Raw genomic sequence first — 18232 nt, 5'->3', positions numbered from 1 at the left:
ATATGGTGTAGTGACTCTTCTCGAGGAAACCTGTCCCCATCCAACGCATCTTCTTTAACGCTGTTACATCAGCCATATATTAGAACAGGGTATCGGCTAGCTTCTTGGCAGCTTCATCTCTGTACAGGCAGCACACGTTCCATGAGAAAATGCGCAAATCGTTATTCGGTTGTCGTTGCCGGGTTGGTCGTTGTATTGTCAATCCAGTCCGAGGCTCCTGTTGTGCCTTCGTAACTTCGGGTTTCCGTGTAGAGTTGTCAGCCCTACCCAACCCTTAACCTGAAGGCCCAGTTGGTACAATTTGTCCCGTTTTTAGGCACGGGAGATTCGCCTTCATCCTTCTCCGTCAGCAGCTTTTCGTTAAGAAAGAGTTCTCAGCGGTTATCACATGGAGGTGGAGATAGGGTTTGGTGATAGAGCTGTGTGTCTGGATAGCTCAGTGGTTAGAGCACTAGGCTGTCATACTGAAGGTCGCGGTTCCAATCTCACTGGTGGCAGTGGAATTTGCATCATGATTTGACGTCGAATACCAGTCGACTCAGCTGTGAATGGGTACCTGAGTCAAATCAGGGGAATAATCTCGGGCAAGCGCAATGCTGACCACATTGCCTCCTAGTGTACCGTTACGGGCTTGAATGAAGTGCTCTAACACATTTCAAGGCCCTGATCCAATATGGATTGTTGCGCCAACGATTATTATTATATATCATAGTAGAGCTGTTGGTGTTGGTTCAGCAGGCGTTTCCCAGGTTTTATGCTCAATCGTGGGTACCAACCCATGTTTCGCCCTGGGACCTATACCCTCCTTTGACCACCCTTTGATGAAAATCACACTTAGCGAGGATTCTTGGGGCCCCCGATACCATTCTCGAAGAGGGTACTCACATTCTGAAAACCTACTCGTGTCCTGATACGGTAGCGAGAGGTCTCAACCGATAAGTCCATGCCTATCTGAAACATGGATAACGTGTCGTCAGCAACAACGTTTCAAAACCTGAAGGTTGCTAGCCTGTCTGTCTGTTTCTTTAAGTCGACTTTTAGGAAGAGCCGGGAATACTTTGAGTGGCTTTTTAATTCCTACGTCAAGATTGTCTCAGTAGGGCAAAGATGCAATGGATTTATAGCAAATACTATTAATTCGGCCCCAAGACAACTCAGACTAAAGTCACTCCTCTCCATTCTGAAATGGCCTTGGAACCGTTTTTGGCCGGGTGGAATGTTTGGAAAGCCATATTTATTTATTGGTATTGGTATTTCTTTCCAGGTTATAAGTGAATGAAATTAGCTAGCCTCATGATCCAAATCTTAAAAGACTGATCGAAAGGTCCTAAGTGGTTAATATCCCATCTGGAGTTCATTTGAGGCAAGGATATTCACAGATCCATGAAGACTGGACAAATCCGACCATCGGCAGTACATTGCTTAAAATAACTCGTATCCCAAATTCGAATGTTGCACAAGATGATGTCTCTCCTAGCACGATAGTAGTGCTGTTTTTATGACTTAACTCCTATACGTAGGGTGCTGTCATCTATTGTATCGGAAACCGTCTTCGTCGGACAATTCCTTCCCTGAGCGACTAGCGCCAATCTTGCACTCATGGAATATAAAATTTCCCAGATAAAATGGATCTATGCTACCGACACGATCTTCTCTACAAAGCGACTTTGCCGTTTGAAGAGGCTGGGGCGGACTAGTAATAAGAATAGCATTAATCCGTAGGTGAATGAAGACCAGAGTTTATTCAGAGTAAAAATCAAGAGAATCATTAGGCTTTCACTATATTAAAAAGATGGTATCGCGACTTGAACACCCGCCGCGGGAGCTGAGGTTGCCGAAGGGGCTGCTATAATGGCCCACCTATATGCTTGTGGAACAAGCAAAGAATATTATCACCGAATGCTTCCTAATCGGGAACTCCTTTTTGACTTGGGATGATACTATACCAGTGAATTAGCTGTAGATGGAGAGAAATTACAATATATCAACCATTATCGATAGACTGGCTTAGACGCTGGCATTTACTCTTCAACCGGGATTGGGGAAAACTTGGGGGGGAGATTTGTGATGCAAAAACCCTAAAACTCTCTTATTTCCCCCCGGATGCCCACTGACTTCTCTGAAATTTCATTACACGCTGGCAAAGTTGCGTTTAGCTTTAGCTTGCACGTTTTTCTCCTACACTATTCTAGAGATTCTAGCCAATATTAACAATACAATACCAAATCCTTCGAAGTTACTTTGCCTACTATTAAGTCCAGCCGGTCAACCAATTTTCCACAAGTCAACGATCATTAAGGAAATCATGAAATCACTAATTTACAGATAAAATACTCCAAAAGATTTATTCATATATGTGGATTACATGTTTCCAACATATGCACGATTTATTCAACACTTCTGGCTGCTAAGACTTTGTAATTCTGATTCAAAGGATAAATTCCACTAGCGGATGCTGGAGTTGGTGTAACGGCCACTATGGGATCTGCCAAAACTTCATTCTGGTTGTTTTGATCAGACTGATCAAGAACGCCAACAACAGAGGTGATTGGTGCAACACCTTCATTCGATACTTGGCTTGATCCGCCGAGCTGATCATATTGAGCTAGAACGAAATATCATGAAAGTCACTTCCTTTAACATTTTCGCAAAACATACCTTGAATTGACTGTTGTGCATGAATTGCTTCTTCGTTTGTCTTATACTTAACAAAGATGACCTCTGGTTTACTTGGTTCGGTCGGTGGTGGAGTGACAACGTCCTTGATTTCAACATGATTAGGCTTCTTGCTTAATACGTAAATCACAGTCTTCTCCTCCTTAGGAGCAAATGAAGCTGAAATGCTGGCCTGTGCGTTCGATGCTGGAGCCTTGATGAAGACGACCCTGTAAGCCTTCTGTGGCTTGCCAATGGTGAAATGCTTGTGTACAACTTCTTCAGGTTCTTCGGGGGCCGAGTGAATATAAAAGTGTTTGGTGATCTCTGCTTCATCAACGGGGACTTCAAAAACATTATTTTCCACGGTGTTGATTCCTCCATCGCCAATGTTGCTTACTTCTACAGGAATTGGGTTAGCATTGACGTTGTCCACAGGAAGTACATTTATTGGTGGTGAAACAGTGGTTCCAAAGCTTGCTCCTCCTCCGATTCCTAGGAGTGGTGGCGATGCAGTAGAGCTGATGAAGCCTTGTTCAAGCGGGGCAGCAAAAAGAGTGTCACTTATACGTGGTGGTTGCTGCTGTTGACGATTTGGTGAGAAGTAGATATTTGGAGCTACATATTGCAGAAGCTGGGGTTTTGATGTAGCACGGATGTAACTTGGGGAAGACGTTGCACGAATGAAAAATGGTGAAGGAGTTGCACGAATAAAAGTTGGCGCTGGAGTCGGGGTAAATGTATTTCCAAATAAGTTTGAAAATTTGTAAGGAGTTGGCGTCGAGGATACAATGCTAGCTGGGATGTAATTAAGTGCTTTTGCGTTTCCGTATCGTGTACCAAATCGGAATCCGGGCTTGGAAACGGCTACTCCTAGTAGACATAGAAAGACCTGCGGAAGTTAAAATAAAAGCGCATTAAACCGGCACAGGTAAAAGGTAATCCGAAGCTGTAACTTACAAAAACCTTCTTCATTTTGCTCTTCTTCACTGCTTGACTCTGATCTGCTTCAGAAACTGAGGGCTCATTGGAGAAATTCTGCTTTTATACCAGAAAAACTTCTGGAAGAGATTCAAATCATTTTAATAGTTCATCAAATTCGTTGTCAAAATAGTTCCAGAAATTGGAATATTCCTACGTAGACCAGAACACTAACAACTTCTTATTCTAACCATCATCATGTGTGTGCCGTAAAGTAACTTGCAATGCAAAATTTGGAGGTCGTAAAAAAGTCTTTAAAGGAGTACACTCAGGTGCTAGACGTATTCGTGAGGCGGGTGGTTCTTTTGCGATGGGCTAGTTTCAAGAGCAGTAATTAAAACGTCTCCACACATTTAATTGGAGCGGTCAAACTTTTGATTTAGGCCAAGGAAAGATTATCACCTCAAGTTCGTCTGATTTTGAAGAATATTTGATTCTCTTAGAATCATCTTGCACCACGTCTAATAATTATTGTCATTAATTCATGTATTTAATTAACTTGTGAATTTTACGACTGACCAAAAGAGTCTGGCTTGACCGATTACCCACACTTTGGGCAAAAATTGTTTGTAGTTGAGTTCATTAACTTTTTGTAACGAAATGTGCGGGACTTTTGACCTCATCTGGAATATCCGGATTGATTTACGATTTTGGTAAACTAAAGTATGCTTTGGAGTAAAACCAACGGCGCCTATGAAACTTAGTAAGCCTGGAAATTCGTATCTGCGGTCTTTATAGCGTTAATATTGTCACTGTTCATCAAATTTTTACGGAGCATGTTGATATGCTCTATGCCTCAAGCGGTTCCACTCTGTAAAATATTAATGAAAATGTATTTAAGGATTGCGAGGGCGGATAAAACAGCCATAAATATGTCTGCAGAATAAACCAGAAAGTTCTACAAATCTCAAATATATCTTTTAATCAAATAAGATTAAATTTCATTTTTAATTTGAACTGAAACCAAAGATGAGCAGTCTCAACAATTCATGAAAAAGTAATTTGCTATGCAAGAAGTACGCTGGATTAAAAATTCGCATAATTTTGATTTTCCAAATATATTGTGCATCTCATAATTCGTCTATTGAGCTTTCACCCTTTCAAAGAACCACTCAATATACATGTATAATATATACGATCTGCAAACCAATATAGGGCCTATAGTCCATAAGCATACATGTGGTCATTTAGTAGTAAGGCAACGGTTACCCTATATTTTTCGAACAAACCCAAGCAGCACCGTAGCCGCGATGAATATCACCATAGTTAACAACATCACTGATGTCCAAGAAAGAAATATCTTTACAAAAAATTTTTAGAACGTTCTCAACATCAGACGTTCCAGGCATTTCTGCATCATTTAATCGAAAATAAAAATAGGTCACAATTCCTATACTACTCACACTCTTGGGACTAATCCAAAGAGGATGCCTCTAGTCAAAAACTGAAAAATGTTCATTCGCATTTGACTTGCATTATGGACGAAACGCCCAGAACCTAAGTAGATATTATCAAAAAAATGCATTCCGAATCGATTCTGATCCATCAAAACTCGACCCGCTCCTGCTTCCCTCCAAAAATAATGTTTTCAACAATGCCATAGGTGTGTCCATATATGAAAGAGCTTTAAAGTTTTATAAAACGATATATCTTCCACCTATACAAACGCTTCTCCAATATTAGATTGAACCCTAACACGTTCAGAGCAATCAGAAAAAAATGTCCGAGTTCCAGCGACCTAGTCGCGGTCAAACTGGACCAGACAGGGGCAGAGAACGTGTATATTTCCTCGGTTACATGGCTGACGACCGATCAACTCCGCCCGAAGAACTATAACATTTAACAACCACCGTTGCAGCAAAGAAGGTCAATCTGTTGGTAGGCTACGATGCCAACGCAAGACATGCGCTTTGGGGCAGCTCGGAAATCAACGAGAGAGGCGCACCATTCTTTGATTTTTCTTAATTATTATTATTATTAATACAAATCTATCGGTGTGTAACGCGGTCAATACACCAACCTTCTATTTCCCCAGCTCGGAAAACTGTGACGATTGGGGGAGGTCCTTGATATCAGCCTACTAACCGACTTACAGCGGAGATAAATCATAGTTTGATACTCCTCCTTATATATATCTCCCCGCAGACGTGTCCAAACCCTCCAGAGACCACAGGATGATCGACTGGAGAAAGTTGGTCAAGTAATCAAGAACAAACTCTCCTGTGCGTAATTAGCAAAGTTGGCATGAAAGATCAACTTGAGTCAAGGTCGGGGCTCTGGAAAAGACGTTCTATACTGCCTTAAAAGTCTCCTGCCCTGCTAAATACAGCAAGAAGTCAATGCCACCATGGGATAGAATGATGATCTCTCCAGCCTCAGGAAGCTGATCAAGAAATTTTTCAACATTTGCTACAGGCATAAATATTGGCAGCCATACAAATACTGCCCGAAGCAGTACAAGTTGGTCATCATGACCGCTAAGAGGCGATCTTGTTGGACTGTTGTCAGAACATCGAAGCTATCATCGAATCCGCAATGCTCTGTTCAGGGAACATAGGAGCCCATCGCTTCTTCAAAAGTCGGAAAATTCCTAGATGGAATATTCTGTTGAAATCTGGGAGCTGCCGGTTCAGACGCCGTTTTCCACCAGCAGGGAGGGCTGTGAGTTAGAGCCTTGATTGGAGGGTTTACAGCCACCCCAGCCGTGCGAGACTATCCAATCGGTAATAAGCGGCTGGCTGTGTCCGGATAGCTGAGCGGTTAGAGCACAAGGCTGTCGTACGTAAGGACGCGGTTCAAATCTCACTGGTGGCATTGTAATTTGTATTGCGATTTAACGTCGGATACCAGTCGATTCAACTGTAAATTAGTACCTGAGTCAAATCAGGGTAATAATCTCAGGCGAGCGCAATGCTGACCACATTGCCTCCTACAGGCTATCCTGTTGTGTACCGTTACGGTTTTGAATGAAGTGCTCTAACAGACTTCAAGGCCCTGACTCAATATGGGTTATTGCGCCAACGATTTTTATTATAAGTGGCTGGCCTATCAACAGCTTCTCTGACTCTCTCGGTATCACAATGGCATAATGCTAGTCATCGAGAGATTTACCGGAGCTGCAGCTCTTTGAGATACGTACCATAATCCTGGAGTCATGCACGAATGATTTTCATAACGAAAGTCGGCGGGTGTGGCCTTAAGTACGCGAAAGACCTTCGACCAATCAACTTCACCTCTTTCGTGTTGAAGACCCTATGTCGCATGGAAATCCACTTCAGGGCGATTAAAGAGAAAACGCCTTTCTCTAAGTCCCAGCATCCCTACCTCAAAGGCAAATCCACAGAACCCGCTTTCCACGACGTAATTGGTACGTTCGAACGGTCACTGCAGTACAAGCAGTATACCCTAGCTGGTTTCTTGGATATAGGGACACTATTCAGCAACGAATGAACGCCATCAAGAAAGCCTTGACCATTATTAGATTGGAGGGGTATTTTACACATTGGATTATATCCATCCTAAGAATCAGGAAAATCCAGTCGGATCTGGGAGGGAACCACTGGACCAGAGATGGGAACAGAGCTACGCCCCAGGGTGGCGCCATCTTTCCGATGCTTTGGTTAATAATGATGGACGAAATTTTGCAAATATTGGACAGCAGCGGGGTGAAGATTGAGGGTAATGATATTAGTGTCAGGGATGTTTCCCTCCATTATGTGATATCATGGAAGGAGCATGCAAAAGCTGTGCCTGTGGGCCGCAAGAAGCTAACTCGGCATAAACCTAACCAAAACGGAACTAATGCTATTCACCACCTAGCACGGCTAAATGAACAAAAATTGGTTCTTTCCTTCATTGTAAAGTATCTGGGTGTAATCCTGGATCCAAAGCTAAATTCGAGATTGATCATAGAGCTGCAGGTTAAGAAGGCCTGAATAGCCTTCTATGCCTGCAAGAGAATCTTTCCAAAGAAATGGGATCTCTGACCGAGGATGGTTCTCTGGATGTACACACCTAAAGGCTTTGAGCAAAAAGTACAATAAAACGAAGCTTAATAGGTTTCAAAGAACCGCGAATGCAGGCTTTACTGGGGTTCTGTAGTCCTGCCCGACAGGTGCTCTTAATGTACCCCCGCATCTCCTCCATCTAGAACTCCACATTAAATACGTTGTATTGTGCAGGGCCGTCAGACTATGTAAATCCGAATGCGGGACAGCGGCCATAATAACATCCTGCCTTGGGAAATCCTGGTATTCTCCACGGACTATGCCACACGCAAGCTGAACTTCACGAGAAACTTTGCTGTGGACTTTCCAACCAGGGCAGAGAGGAGGTCGGCGACGTTTTGCAAGGCTATGGACACAGTATTCTTCACCGACGGATCAAAGATCCGTGGAATCGGTGCGGGGGTTTCCTCAAATACACACTGTATATCCAGGTGGTATGATCTCCCTGGAGTGGAGATACTGGCAATACTGGAAGCCTTTCAATGGCTAGGATATGATCCGAGCCCCGAGCGTAGCATACCCATTCTGACCGAGATCTGAGCGGCCATTAAGGCCTTGTACTCAGCGGCGATATCTTCCAGGCAGGTAAGGCAATGCAGAAATGCACTGAAGAGTCTGTGAAGCAGACTTGAGGTCATCCTCCTCTGGATTCCCGGTCATAAAAACATAAAGGGGAATGGGTGGGTCGGTCAAACGGCCTTCTGCTCTTGGCAGTCCTTCGGCGGATACAGTCAGTCGGTGTCTCTCTGGCGACTGTCAAGGGCAGAATTTATTCGCACTACTTAGCAGCCGCGGATCTCAGATGGTGAAATCATTTGTGCCAAGTCATGGAGGATTAGCCCGCTTATAACAAAACCCGTACAAGATTACGGCGGCCTGCACGGGGCACCAGCCCATAGAGAACCTTGCCCCCAGTCTCGGAATACCCTAGAATTGGAAAAAAGAGGAGGAAACCCTCAGGCACTTTCTTTGCGATTGCCCAGCTCTAGCTACAGTCAGATTACGGACTCTAAGTAAACCATTCTTTGGGGCAAGCTCTGAATATCTGAGCCGGCTGGACCCTGCCTACCTAATCTCATAACAGCAGTCACGGTCTTAGGAGTTTGTGTCACCAAAATGGCACACCACAGCGTCTGGCGCGGCTACTGACCATTCATCACTCATTATGACAAGACAACCCCACAAATCATAATGTTACTACAAAATAGCTTCCCTCCGGAAAAGGGAACATTATACCCGATTACCTCCTATGAGCACATCACTGGACCCTCCATATTCATGAAGAAAAGTTCGAAAACATAATCATAGAATCTATATAGTACTCAATTCCAATCCATCCCAGCCTTTTATCGTCCACAGTCCAGTCAAAACCCTTCCACTTAATTTCGACTCCACCCGAGTCAACGACAAAATATCCTTCCCATCCACTTTGACAGTCACTTGCAACTTCAAAAATCAAATAATCAACCGAACTAGGCAAACCCCACCTATAGTACTAAACAGATTTGCTCCAAATATTATATTATTATTATATATTATTCCCAACGACGAGCGTAGTAACTTCAATAAAAGTCTTTCGGAATTGCAATTGGCCAACCGAACTAAACACTCGGTTCTTGCCCTCAAAACTGATATTTCTCTTAGTATAACCCGAGGACAACTGTTACAGTCTAGATCTAAGGAGGGGTTTCTACTCGATATGGCAAAACGGACACGTTTTAAAGCTTTTCAAAATCCTTAACTTTCATCCTCACCTCCGGAAGTCCCAGGTCAATATCTAAGCAATGCCTCTCTCTCAGCCATCCTCTATTCCTTATTCTTCACAGACATACCTAAATGCAGTCGACATCCTAGTCTAATCGGAATCGTAAGTAAAGCTCGTATAAATTCCTATTTTGACTCTAATTCCCCAAGAATATGAAATCTCTCTAATTCCGAAAATGAAAATAGGCCCCGAAACGTGAAATTAGTTGTTTCAGCATCAACATATATTAACCCACCCTTCGGTCGTTAGCCGAGGCAGCAGGTAGAAGTAGAAGTGAAAGCCAGCAGATACTTCGAAAGATATTAAGTGTGCAACTAAGTTCTCTCTGTTTGTCAATAAATGGCTCAGCTGTAAGTGCTGATCGATTTTGACTTATCTAAAACGTCATGAACCAAGCTGAGACTTATGGTAAGCGGGCCAAATTCTCCTTGACTTGGCACAGCTTTTAAACCTTCGCCATCTCAGGCCCGCGGCTGCTAGGTAGTGCGACAGCCGTTAGTGGAACACCGACTGTATTTGCCAAAGGACTGCCAAGAGCAGAGACTTGCCTGGCCAATCCGTCAACCCGCTCATCCCCCTCTATGTTCCTATGCCCGGGAATCCAGAGAAGAGTAACCTTGAGCGTGCCGCCCAGATGGTTCAGCGTGTCTCTGCACTGCCCCACCAGCCGGAAAGATGTCGTCGCTGACTACAATGTCTTGTTGGCCGCTTGGCTGTCGGTCAGAATGCCTGGGGTGTTACGCTTGGGGCTCGAATCACGCTCCAGCCATCGACAGATGTCCAATATCGCCAGTACTTCCACCTAGAATACACTGGCGGAACCTGGAAGACCGTACGACTTAGATACACCGTGTGTATTCGAGAAAACCCTGGCGCCGACTCCATAGGCCATTTTTGATCCGTCTGTAAAGAATACTGTATCATAGTCTTGCAACACGCCGCCGGTCTTCCACTTTGCCCTGGTTGGAAGGTCCACAGCAAAGTTTCTCGTGAAGTTCAGCTTGCGTGTGGCATATTCCGGGGGGATGCCCAGATTTTCCGAAGTATTTCATCTAGGATGTTACTGTGGTGTGTCCGGATAGCTGAGTAGTTAGAGCACAAGGCTGTCGTACGGAAGGTCGCGGTTCAAATCTCGCTGGCGGCAGTGGGATTTGTATCGTGATTTGATGTCGGATACCAGTCGACTCAGCTGTGAATGAGTACCTGAATCAAATCAGGGTAATAATCTCGGGCGAGCGCAATGCTGACCACATTGCCTCCTACAGTCTACTGTAGTGTACCGTTACGGTCTTGAATGAAGTGCTCTAACACACTTCAAGGCCCTGATCCAATATGGATTGTTGTGCCAACGATTATTATGTTACTGTGGCCGCAGGACTTCGCTACCCAGCATCCGGACTCAAGTAGTCTGACGGTACTGCACGCTGCAACATATTTAATGTGGAGGTCTAGGGGAAGGAGCTGCAGGAGTACATTGAGAGCATCTGCCGGACAGGAGCCCCAGTAGCGGCTGCACACGCGGTCCTTTGAATCCTATTAAGCTTCGTTCTATTGTATTTTTTCTTCAAAGCCTGCCACCATACAATAGCGCCGTACGTAGAGAACCATGCTCGGCCAGAAAACCCCATATCTTTGCAAAGGTTCTCTTGCAGGCATAGAAGGCTATACCGGCCTTCTTAACCCTCAGTTCTATGTTCAATCTCCAATTTAGCTTGGAAAAGAATTTAGAATTTAGCTTAGAAAAGAGGAGTAGTCTCTATGAATATTGGTTACTACGATACACTACGAAACCTCTCCCATTAAGTGGGAAAAAACAAAGCATTTGCTAATGAATGCAGTGGACCAACCAACACCTGGCGACTATTTTTAGTCTTACTGCTCCTAGGGTTGTGATGAGGTAACGTCTGACAAGTTTACCTCGTCCTAAATGATAGACCACCAATCACTTCTTTTAAGAAATGAGTATTTTGCTAAAACGTGGTAAAAACAGAGACACAGTTTCCCGCAATTGAAGCGATTCAACATCGAGTGGTTTTCTAAAATGAACTGCAAAACAACACAGAAATTAGTATATCATATATTAAAAGCAGAATGTTAATATCTGTTTGTGGGAACATAGTGATAATGAAAATAATTCAAAAAAGTTATGATTTTTAAATGCATCCCCTATTTGCCGTATACAATGCGATACATATAGTGTACATGGCAAAATTGGGGTATTCCCCATGTATGCGACGTAGAACCATGCGTTAACGATGGCATTGTAAAAACAACTTTCGCGTTTTGAACCAAATCGACATTTATTTGGAAGCTAGATATTCTGCTAATTTTTGTAATTTCTTCTTTCGAACTTCACGATTGATATCTTTCCGAACCTAGTTCAAACCTTTTTTTGCCTACTGATGAATGAAATTCTATCCAACTCGAGGAGACTGTTATTTTATCGTTCTTTCTTCGTATATTGGTGTTAGCTTTATGTCCATTTTAGGTTCTATTATCGACCAGATGAAAGATTGCTAAAAACAGCAGTTTCAACCAATTTTAATGATGTTAATGAGTCAGGAGATGGTGAGATCTGTGTTGCGGTGTGAATCAGCTAACATTAGATAGGTTTTCTCGCGTTTAACTGTCCTCTACAAAAATCGACACTTGAGCTGTAATAAAAACAGTATCTAAGATATTTTACAATATAATCACTAACTGTAATATATTTGAGTCAATTTGAAGTGAAGGAATCCCGTAACAAACAATTCCCTAGAAGAGAACTTCGACTTGAACATCAACAGAAGACTATCTAGATCAGAAAACCACAATCCAAGCAAATCAATATATTCTGAAAAAGTTTTGACCTACCTATTATACTCAGCAGTCTTGCAACGAGAGGAACTAGTCTCATTCGTACCAATAATCCAGACACACCATCGTTGTCCTTTACTGTCTTAATTATTAACCTTGTTGCATGCATGACGTTATCTTAAAAACGTTGCATTTCTCAACCCCTACTATTTATCTACATACTATCGATATTTACCCCAACTCTCCCAGTCAACACCTCTGGGATTCGTCGGAGGTAAATAGATAAACGCTTGATGCTTCTAAGTAACATTATCAATCTCCCATAACCATTACTCTATATAAGGAATCCAAACAACAACCAGGCTTGAATTTAACTAATGGGATAGATAACACATATCTCATTTCTTCCTTTCCTTCTGAAGCTTGAGTTTTAAGTTGCGAGAAAAGTAGATCCCTCCTTCACACTTTTCCAGTTTAGGTTTAGCGAAAAGCTGAATGATGAATGATGCGTCAAAATGCATAGCGCAATCAATCGGTCCACGGTACAATATCGAATTCACCGTCACAGGTAGTTTGTACCTCCGGGACAGAGCACCATCTCTGTATGCTGCGCAGATGCTCTCGAGATGATGAGAAAAAATGTCTTTCGACACTCCCTAGGAACTCCAACATAATAATGTTCGAATCATACCTAACCTCTTTACACTCCCCCTCGGATACCACCTTTTCGTGGTGGGGGAGCTTGTGGTAGTTAACTACTACACTAAGGGTGTCCAAAAACACAAGAAGATGGAAATAAAGGATTGTAACTCTCCAAGTGGTAAGAAGTCACAGACTTCGAATCCACCCGCCACACTCAGAAATCAGGTCGTCGCCGAGGCACGGATTTTGGAGGCCTCACCTAATTCACTCGCAAAAGAGAAGAGACTTGTCTGTCAGAACCTCCTCCTCCACCTGTACCCGGAAAAACGGAAGAAAGGGATGCTGGTAATGTGAACGCAACTGGTCTAACGCCAGTATGTGAAAACAGATCCATGCAACCTGGACTCCGTGAACCCAGGAAGGCTTCTAGCCGACGACAACGGAAGGCACTGCGAAAAAAGACAAACTTTCTTGGGAATGAGGGCATAGACGTTGCTACACCACCAAGTGTGGCGATATTCGGAGAAACCGAACGCAAGAAAGCGAAACTTCCGGCGGAAGGTGAGGATAAGTTAGTAACCTCGGTGAGATCCACACTGAACGCAGCAGACTTTTCAGTTACCGACGGTTTTCATATTAGACTGCACTTATGGCACAAACATAAGAGTCTGTCAAATAAACCTGTGGTATGCCAAAGCTTCTATCTATCTACTGGCGGCAAAGGCTGGCAAGGTTGCAGGACTGTCCTGATATATTTCTGGTTCAAGGGTTATGGGTTTGTTTTAACAGAATCTGTGGTATTGGATCAGTCAAGGGGATTAAGATCTTTTCCGATGAAAAATCCTCCAGCCCGAGGGCCTACATTGCCATGTCAAAATTGTTAGAGGCAACTATGCTGAGACAATTCTCTTCCCAGGACCTTGTTGCGGTCAACTCACAATACCAGGTTAATGGTAAGAGGAGAAACTTCATAATTGCCTCTACTTACTTACTCTATGATTCTTTGTGCCCTCCGCCGACGCAAGAATCGAGGGATCTGGCAGTGTATGCAGAATCAAGTGGCCTTGAACTTTTAATAGATTGTGATGCGAACGCCCAGCATTGAGTATTGAGGCAATAGCAAATGCGGTCCTAGAGGAGACGAGCTATTTGATTTTATCACTTCAGTTGGTTTGTTTACCGCGAACGTAGGGTGCGCCGCTACGTTCGTGCGGCCAAGAAGAAGTGAAGTAATTGACCTAACAATCCGCAGTTCAAAGTTGTTAAAGTTGATTAGAAACTAGCGAGTGCTAGATGAAGTTTCACTCTCAGATTACCATTACTTAGAATTTAATCCGACTATTGCGGGCGAACAGCCTGTAATATAAAGACGGAATCCTAGGAAAACGGATTGGACGGGGTTCAATGAACTTCTTGGCGACAAAGTTGAACTCCCTAGGCGACTAAGGACTCCTTCGGCGATAGAAGATGAATTGAAAACGAGACGATTTTTATATAGTGCTTGCAAGCAATAAAGATGAAGACTGGCTAAACTTCCGGAAATCACATCGTGAATATAAGAGGCGAAACGTTCGAAACGAGAGCGTACTGTGAGGAACTGGAAGGCGAAAGGGAGACTTCCAGGCTGTGCGGAGTCCTTAATAAGGTTGAGTCAGCTAAGTTGGACTTTCTTAGAAAACCGAACTCCAGAGTTGAGTCTATACAGACTCTGTTGGAAGTATACCACCCAGGTCTCAGAAGCGGGAAGAAGTGAATTGACGGTTCCTTGATTTCTAAATTAAAATAATTTTTTGGAGTAAGTCATTTTACCTACTACTGGGTGACCAGATAACAATGATAGGAACAGAAGTTAAAATAAAACAGAAACGGAATGAGACATCAAATTGATTCTGGGTTTGTATTGAAGTTACATTCATATCACTATGCATTAAACAGCACAGCATGCAAGTCGCCGCTTCGGTTTCACTGTCAGTGCTTCAAGTAATCCATCCAATTTTTGATGACTCGGTCCAATATGCAGGTCATTATTCTTGCCCAAAATTGTTGACTTGTTAGTGGAGATTACGGACTTAACGTAACCCTAAAGAATTTTCCTGCCAGAACCGAACATGCGTACCGCAAAGTTTATCCTGTCAAAAGCAGGAGGACTTGCAGGTGTATTGTGGGCATTCTGACAGGCCATAATTCACTAGCTGGGCATATGTTCAAAATAGAAATTACTCAAGATGATACGTGTCTCTCCTGTAATGAGAAAGCGGAATCCACGGAGCATTTCCTATGGACGCATCAAGCATCAGATCTTTGGTTCCGATGTTCTCCAGTTGCGACGGGTAGCATCACATCCACTAACGGAAATCCTGCGATACGTTAACAAATCCGTAATATTCCGTTAGGCGGGGGTGGCGAGTACAATGGGCAACACGGCCTGAGTACACACACAACCCTAAAGAAAATAATAATGCTACAGCTGGTCAAGCTCTGGCTACAGAACCACGATTAAAAATATTCTGCGCCGAGGACTATTGAAAGTAATGCTGCCTCCCTTCTCATTTCGAAATAATTAAGGCCCAATTATACTGATTTGCCATAGACCGCATCAATCAATCTTTGTGAATGCATTGATCCTTCGCCCGATTTTAATCCTCCCAATATTAACAATTTTGCTGAGTCAAAAATGGACCTCGTCTGAAAAGATTATTTTTTGACGAAAATTCGAATCTCCGACCAGCATTGCTATTGCCCAATTTGCAAACCATGACAGTGTGTATGGTCGTCTGACTGATCAGTCTAATTTTGTAATACTGTAAGGCCAAATCTAACGGCAAAATAAGCCCAATTGATTGCTGATGACGCCCAATTCAGCTGATCGGCGCCAAATAGACATTTCTGAATTCGCACGACGACAAAAGGGGAAGTTTTCGGAGGCAAAAGACATCAGAAGACTTGTTACAATCCATTATGAACTGCACGACATGGCTGGTCGTAATCTGCATTTTACGCATCCAAAAGACCTGAAGACCTAACCAACATATTGCCTGTCAACTGTCTTTTCTCGAGCAAGTCTCCGAAACTCAACTACTCTGTATTGCAGTAAACACTATGCTTGCAAGGCATCCCAAAAATTTTACATCATTACTTTGACATACTCTGATGTTATCTAGAAAGTATTTTAAATGTCCTCTCTTTATGCATGCCATCTTTCCCGATTCCCTTCTCACCCAATACCTAGGTTTAATTTTTTAAAACTGTATACTCATTTAATCAAATTAGCAGGAGTCGGTGGACCAAAAAAGTGGGAGTAATTGTTCTCCAACAACGAGTAAATGTAGATCCCTGTGAGTTAGGGTTTAACAATACACGCGACTAAAAAATAACCACCTGCAAATTTCGAAACTTTGCTGCTACCGGAAAATCAACAACGCCTGGGATAGGAATCGACCTCACATCAAAGAACTTTGTCTATCGAAAACGGACTAGAATTCACGCTCCTCGACAATGGTACCGAGGGTCTCCTGAATTCTCGCTTGCTCCAACTTGACCGAGAATTCCAATAATATAGGCTGGACATTCTGGGCCCAAACAAAGGAAGATGGTTGAACTCGGGAGAGCGGCGGAGCTCCTCTCCATCTTGCGGTAATGTGCCGTTATGTTCCGGAAAGCCAAGTGGCAGCAGTGTTCACTTGGACTTGGATTCTGGCAGTATTCTAACTACAGGAATCCGGTCTAGTTTACGGAGCATCACAATTGTACGATGCTCTGTATCAACGGAGACTTCAGATATCGGAGAAGGATGCTTTCTCTGAACAAATACACCCAGCTCAGGAGACGCTCGCTTGAGGTGACATCGTGATGGGTGATTTTAATGCCAAGGTGGGCTCTGACAACACTTGGCTTGTGATGGGGGAACAATAGAAGGTTTGTGGATTCCGGCAGATTTCACCGCTTCGTAATTGTTTAACCACAGAAATCAGTTGGGTTCCAACTGACCGACATGGTACGAGCAATCAGATTGACCACTTATAGAGGCGCTGATGCCTTCTTCGCTTGCGTCTTTCGTCCGCTACTTCTCGTAGATTGGGAGAACTGCTACCTGACGCTGCGGATCGACGAAAGGAAGTGATTGTAGGCTCTGTGCAGGTCAGGGCAGCGGGAGATGCCAAGGAACGTAATTATTTCAGAAGTGTGTACCGCATCACGAAAATAAACTTCTCGACGGTCTTGTGGATAAACTTAACGGTCGACTATTCACGATGACAAGCAGCTGAACCCTCTTGACCGTGCCCCCGATATTGAGGCAATAATGGTGTACGCCTTACTCGAAGACTTAGAACAGACCCTCTTATGGTGGGTGCAGCGGCTTCCGAGAGGCATCCAGCTTAATTAGGACATGCGAGTAGGATTCGAAATCCTCAGCTGGGGGTGTTGTGGCTGAGCGAGTAGCACACGGTGGCCATATCATCGAGAAACAATTTCTGACAGCGAAAATTATTTTTCGGTGTCAGTGCACAAATGGAATTTGTTCGGCTCCTCGGACAGGAATCTAATAAAAGGTTTTAAATATTTCACAATTAATTTGAAATCGAAAAATCGCTGTTAAGAAATGTATCATTTTGACTGTTCATTTAATTTGCCTATTTATTTGGTTATTTATTTATTTATTTACCGGACAACAAACAGAGTGATCTCCAATTATTTATTTTCCTCAGGAGGAAGAGAAAGCAATAATCTTATTCTTCAAACTACTTAGAGTAAGAAGTTAAAAGGACCAAGCTATTTTGCTTTGTAATTTCGGCAAAGCCTAGGAATCGGAGAATGGAAGTAGACTTCGAGCTCTGCAAAGGGCACGTTGAAAATGTCCGCGTTACGTGTATTATAAGACACAGGACGGCAGATGATGTCGTTAGCGGCGGAGCAGTCTATCAGATCCGAGAAAAGTTTAAAAAATGTGCGGATAGGATCTACGCTGTTTAGGAAGGGGAGGTTCAGAAAGCGGTGGTGGGGGAGGTAGTCCATACGAGGCAAGCATTTCTTAAAGGAGGAGAAGACGGCACCGCTGAATTTACGTTGCACATTTTCAAGGGGAAGACAATCACAGTTACGGGAAGATGACCAGATCACGGAGCAGTAATCGAGTGCGGTAATCGAAGTGCAGCCGTCAAAAGAGACGCGGCAGAATCGGTTGGAAAAGTAAGAGGCAACCCATGAAACAAGTGGTATGGGAACGCTTAGAGACGAGAATTTGGATAGAAGTATCTTGTGATTTACAGTGTCGAAGGCTTTAGCGAAATCAGTATAATTGGTATGTACTCTTTGCCGTGAATTTTGACATTTGGCGACAAAGTTGGTAAAGTCAAGCAGGTTGAAGGCAGTGGACCTACGATTAACA

At 43.3% G+C, this 18232-nt stretch overlaps 2 protein-coding genes across 3 annotated transcripts in view; one reads left to right on the top strand and one right to left on the bottom strand.

Moving 5' to 3' along the window:
* The window catches only part of LOC119661755 (protein gone early), a 345874-nt gene that overhangs the window by 174003 nt on the left and 153639 nt on the right, over positions 1–18232 (top strand). The gene's annotated exons all lie outside the window — the stretch shown is intronic.
* LOC119661758 lies at positions 2357–3658 on the bottom strand. The gene is made up of 3 exons (XM_038071228.1): positions 3616–3658; positions 2659–3547; positions 2357–2605 (listed from the first exon to the last, which is right to left on the bottom strand). The coding sequence occupies exons 1-3, from the start codon at positions 3628–3630 to the stop codon at positions 2388–2390; spliced, it is 1122 nt and encodes a 373-aa protein (XP_037927156.1). The 5' UTR covers positions 3631–3658; the 3' UTR covers positions 2357–2387.

This window comes from Hermetia illucens, chromosome 1, assembly GCF_905115235.1.
Source record: "Hermetia illucens chromosome 1, iHerIll2.2.curated.20191125, whole genome shotgun sequence".
NCBI lineage: Eukaryota > Metazoa > Arthropoda > Insecta > Diptera > Stratiomyidae > Hermetia > Hermetia illucens.
The sequence above is the reverse complement of the archived record's forward strand: the minus strand, read 5'-3'. Positions and strand labels throughout refer to the sequence as shown.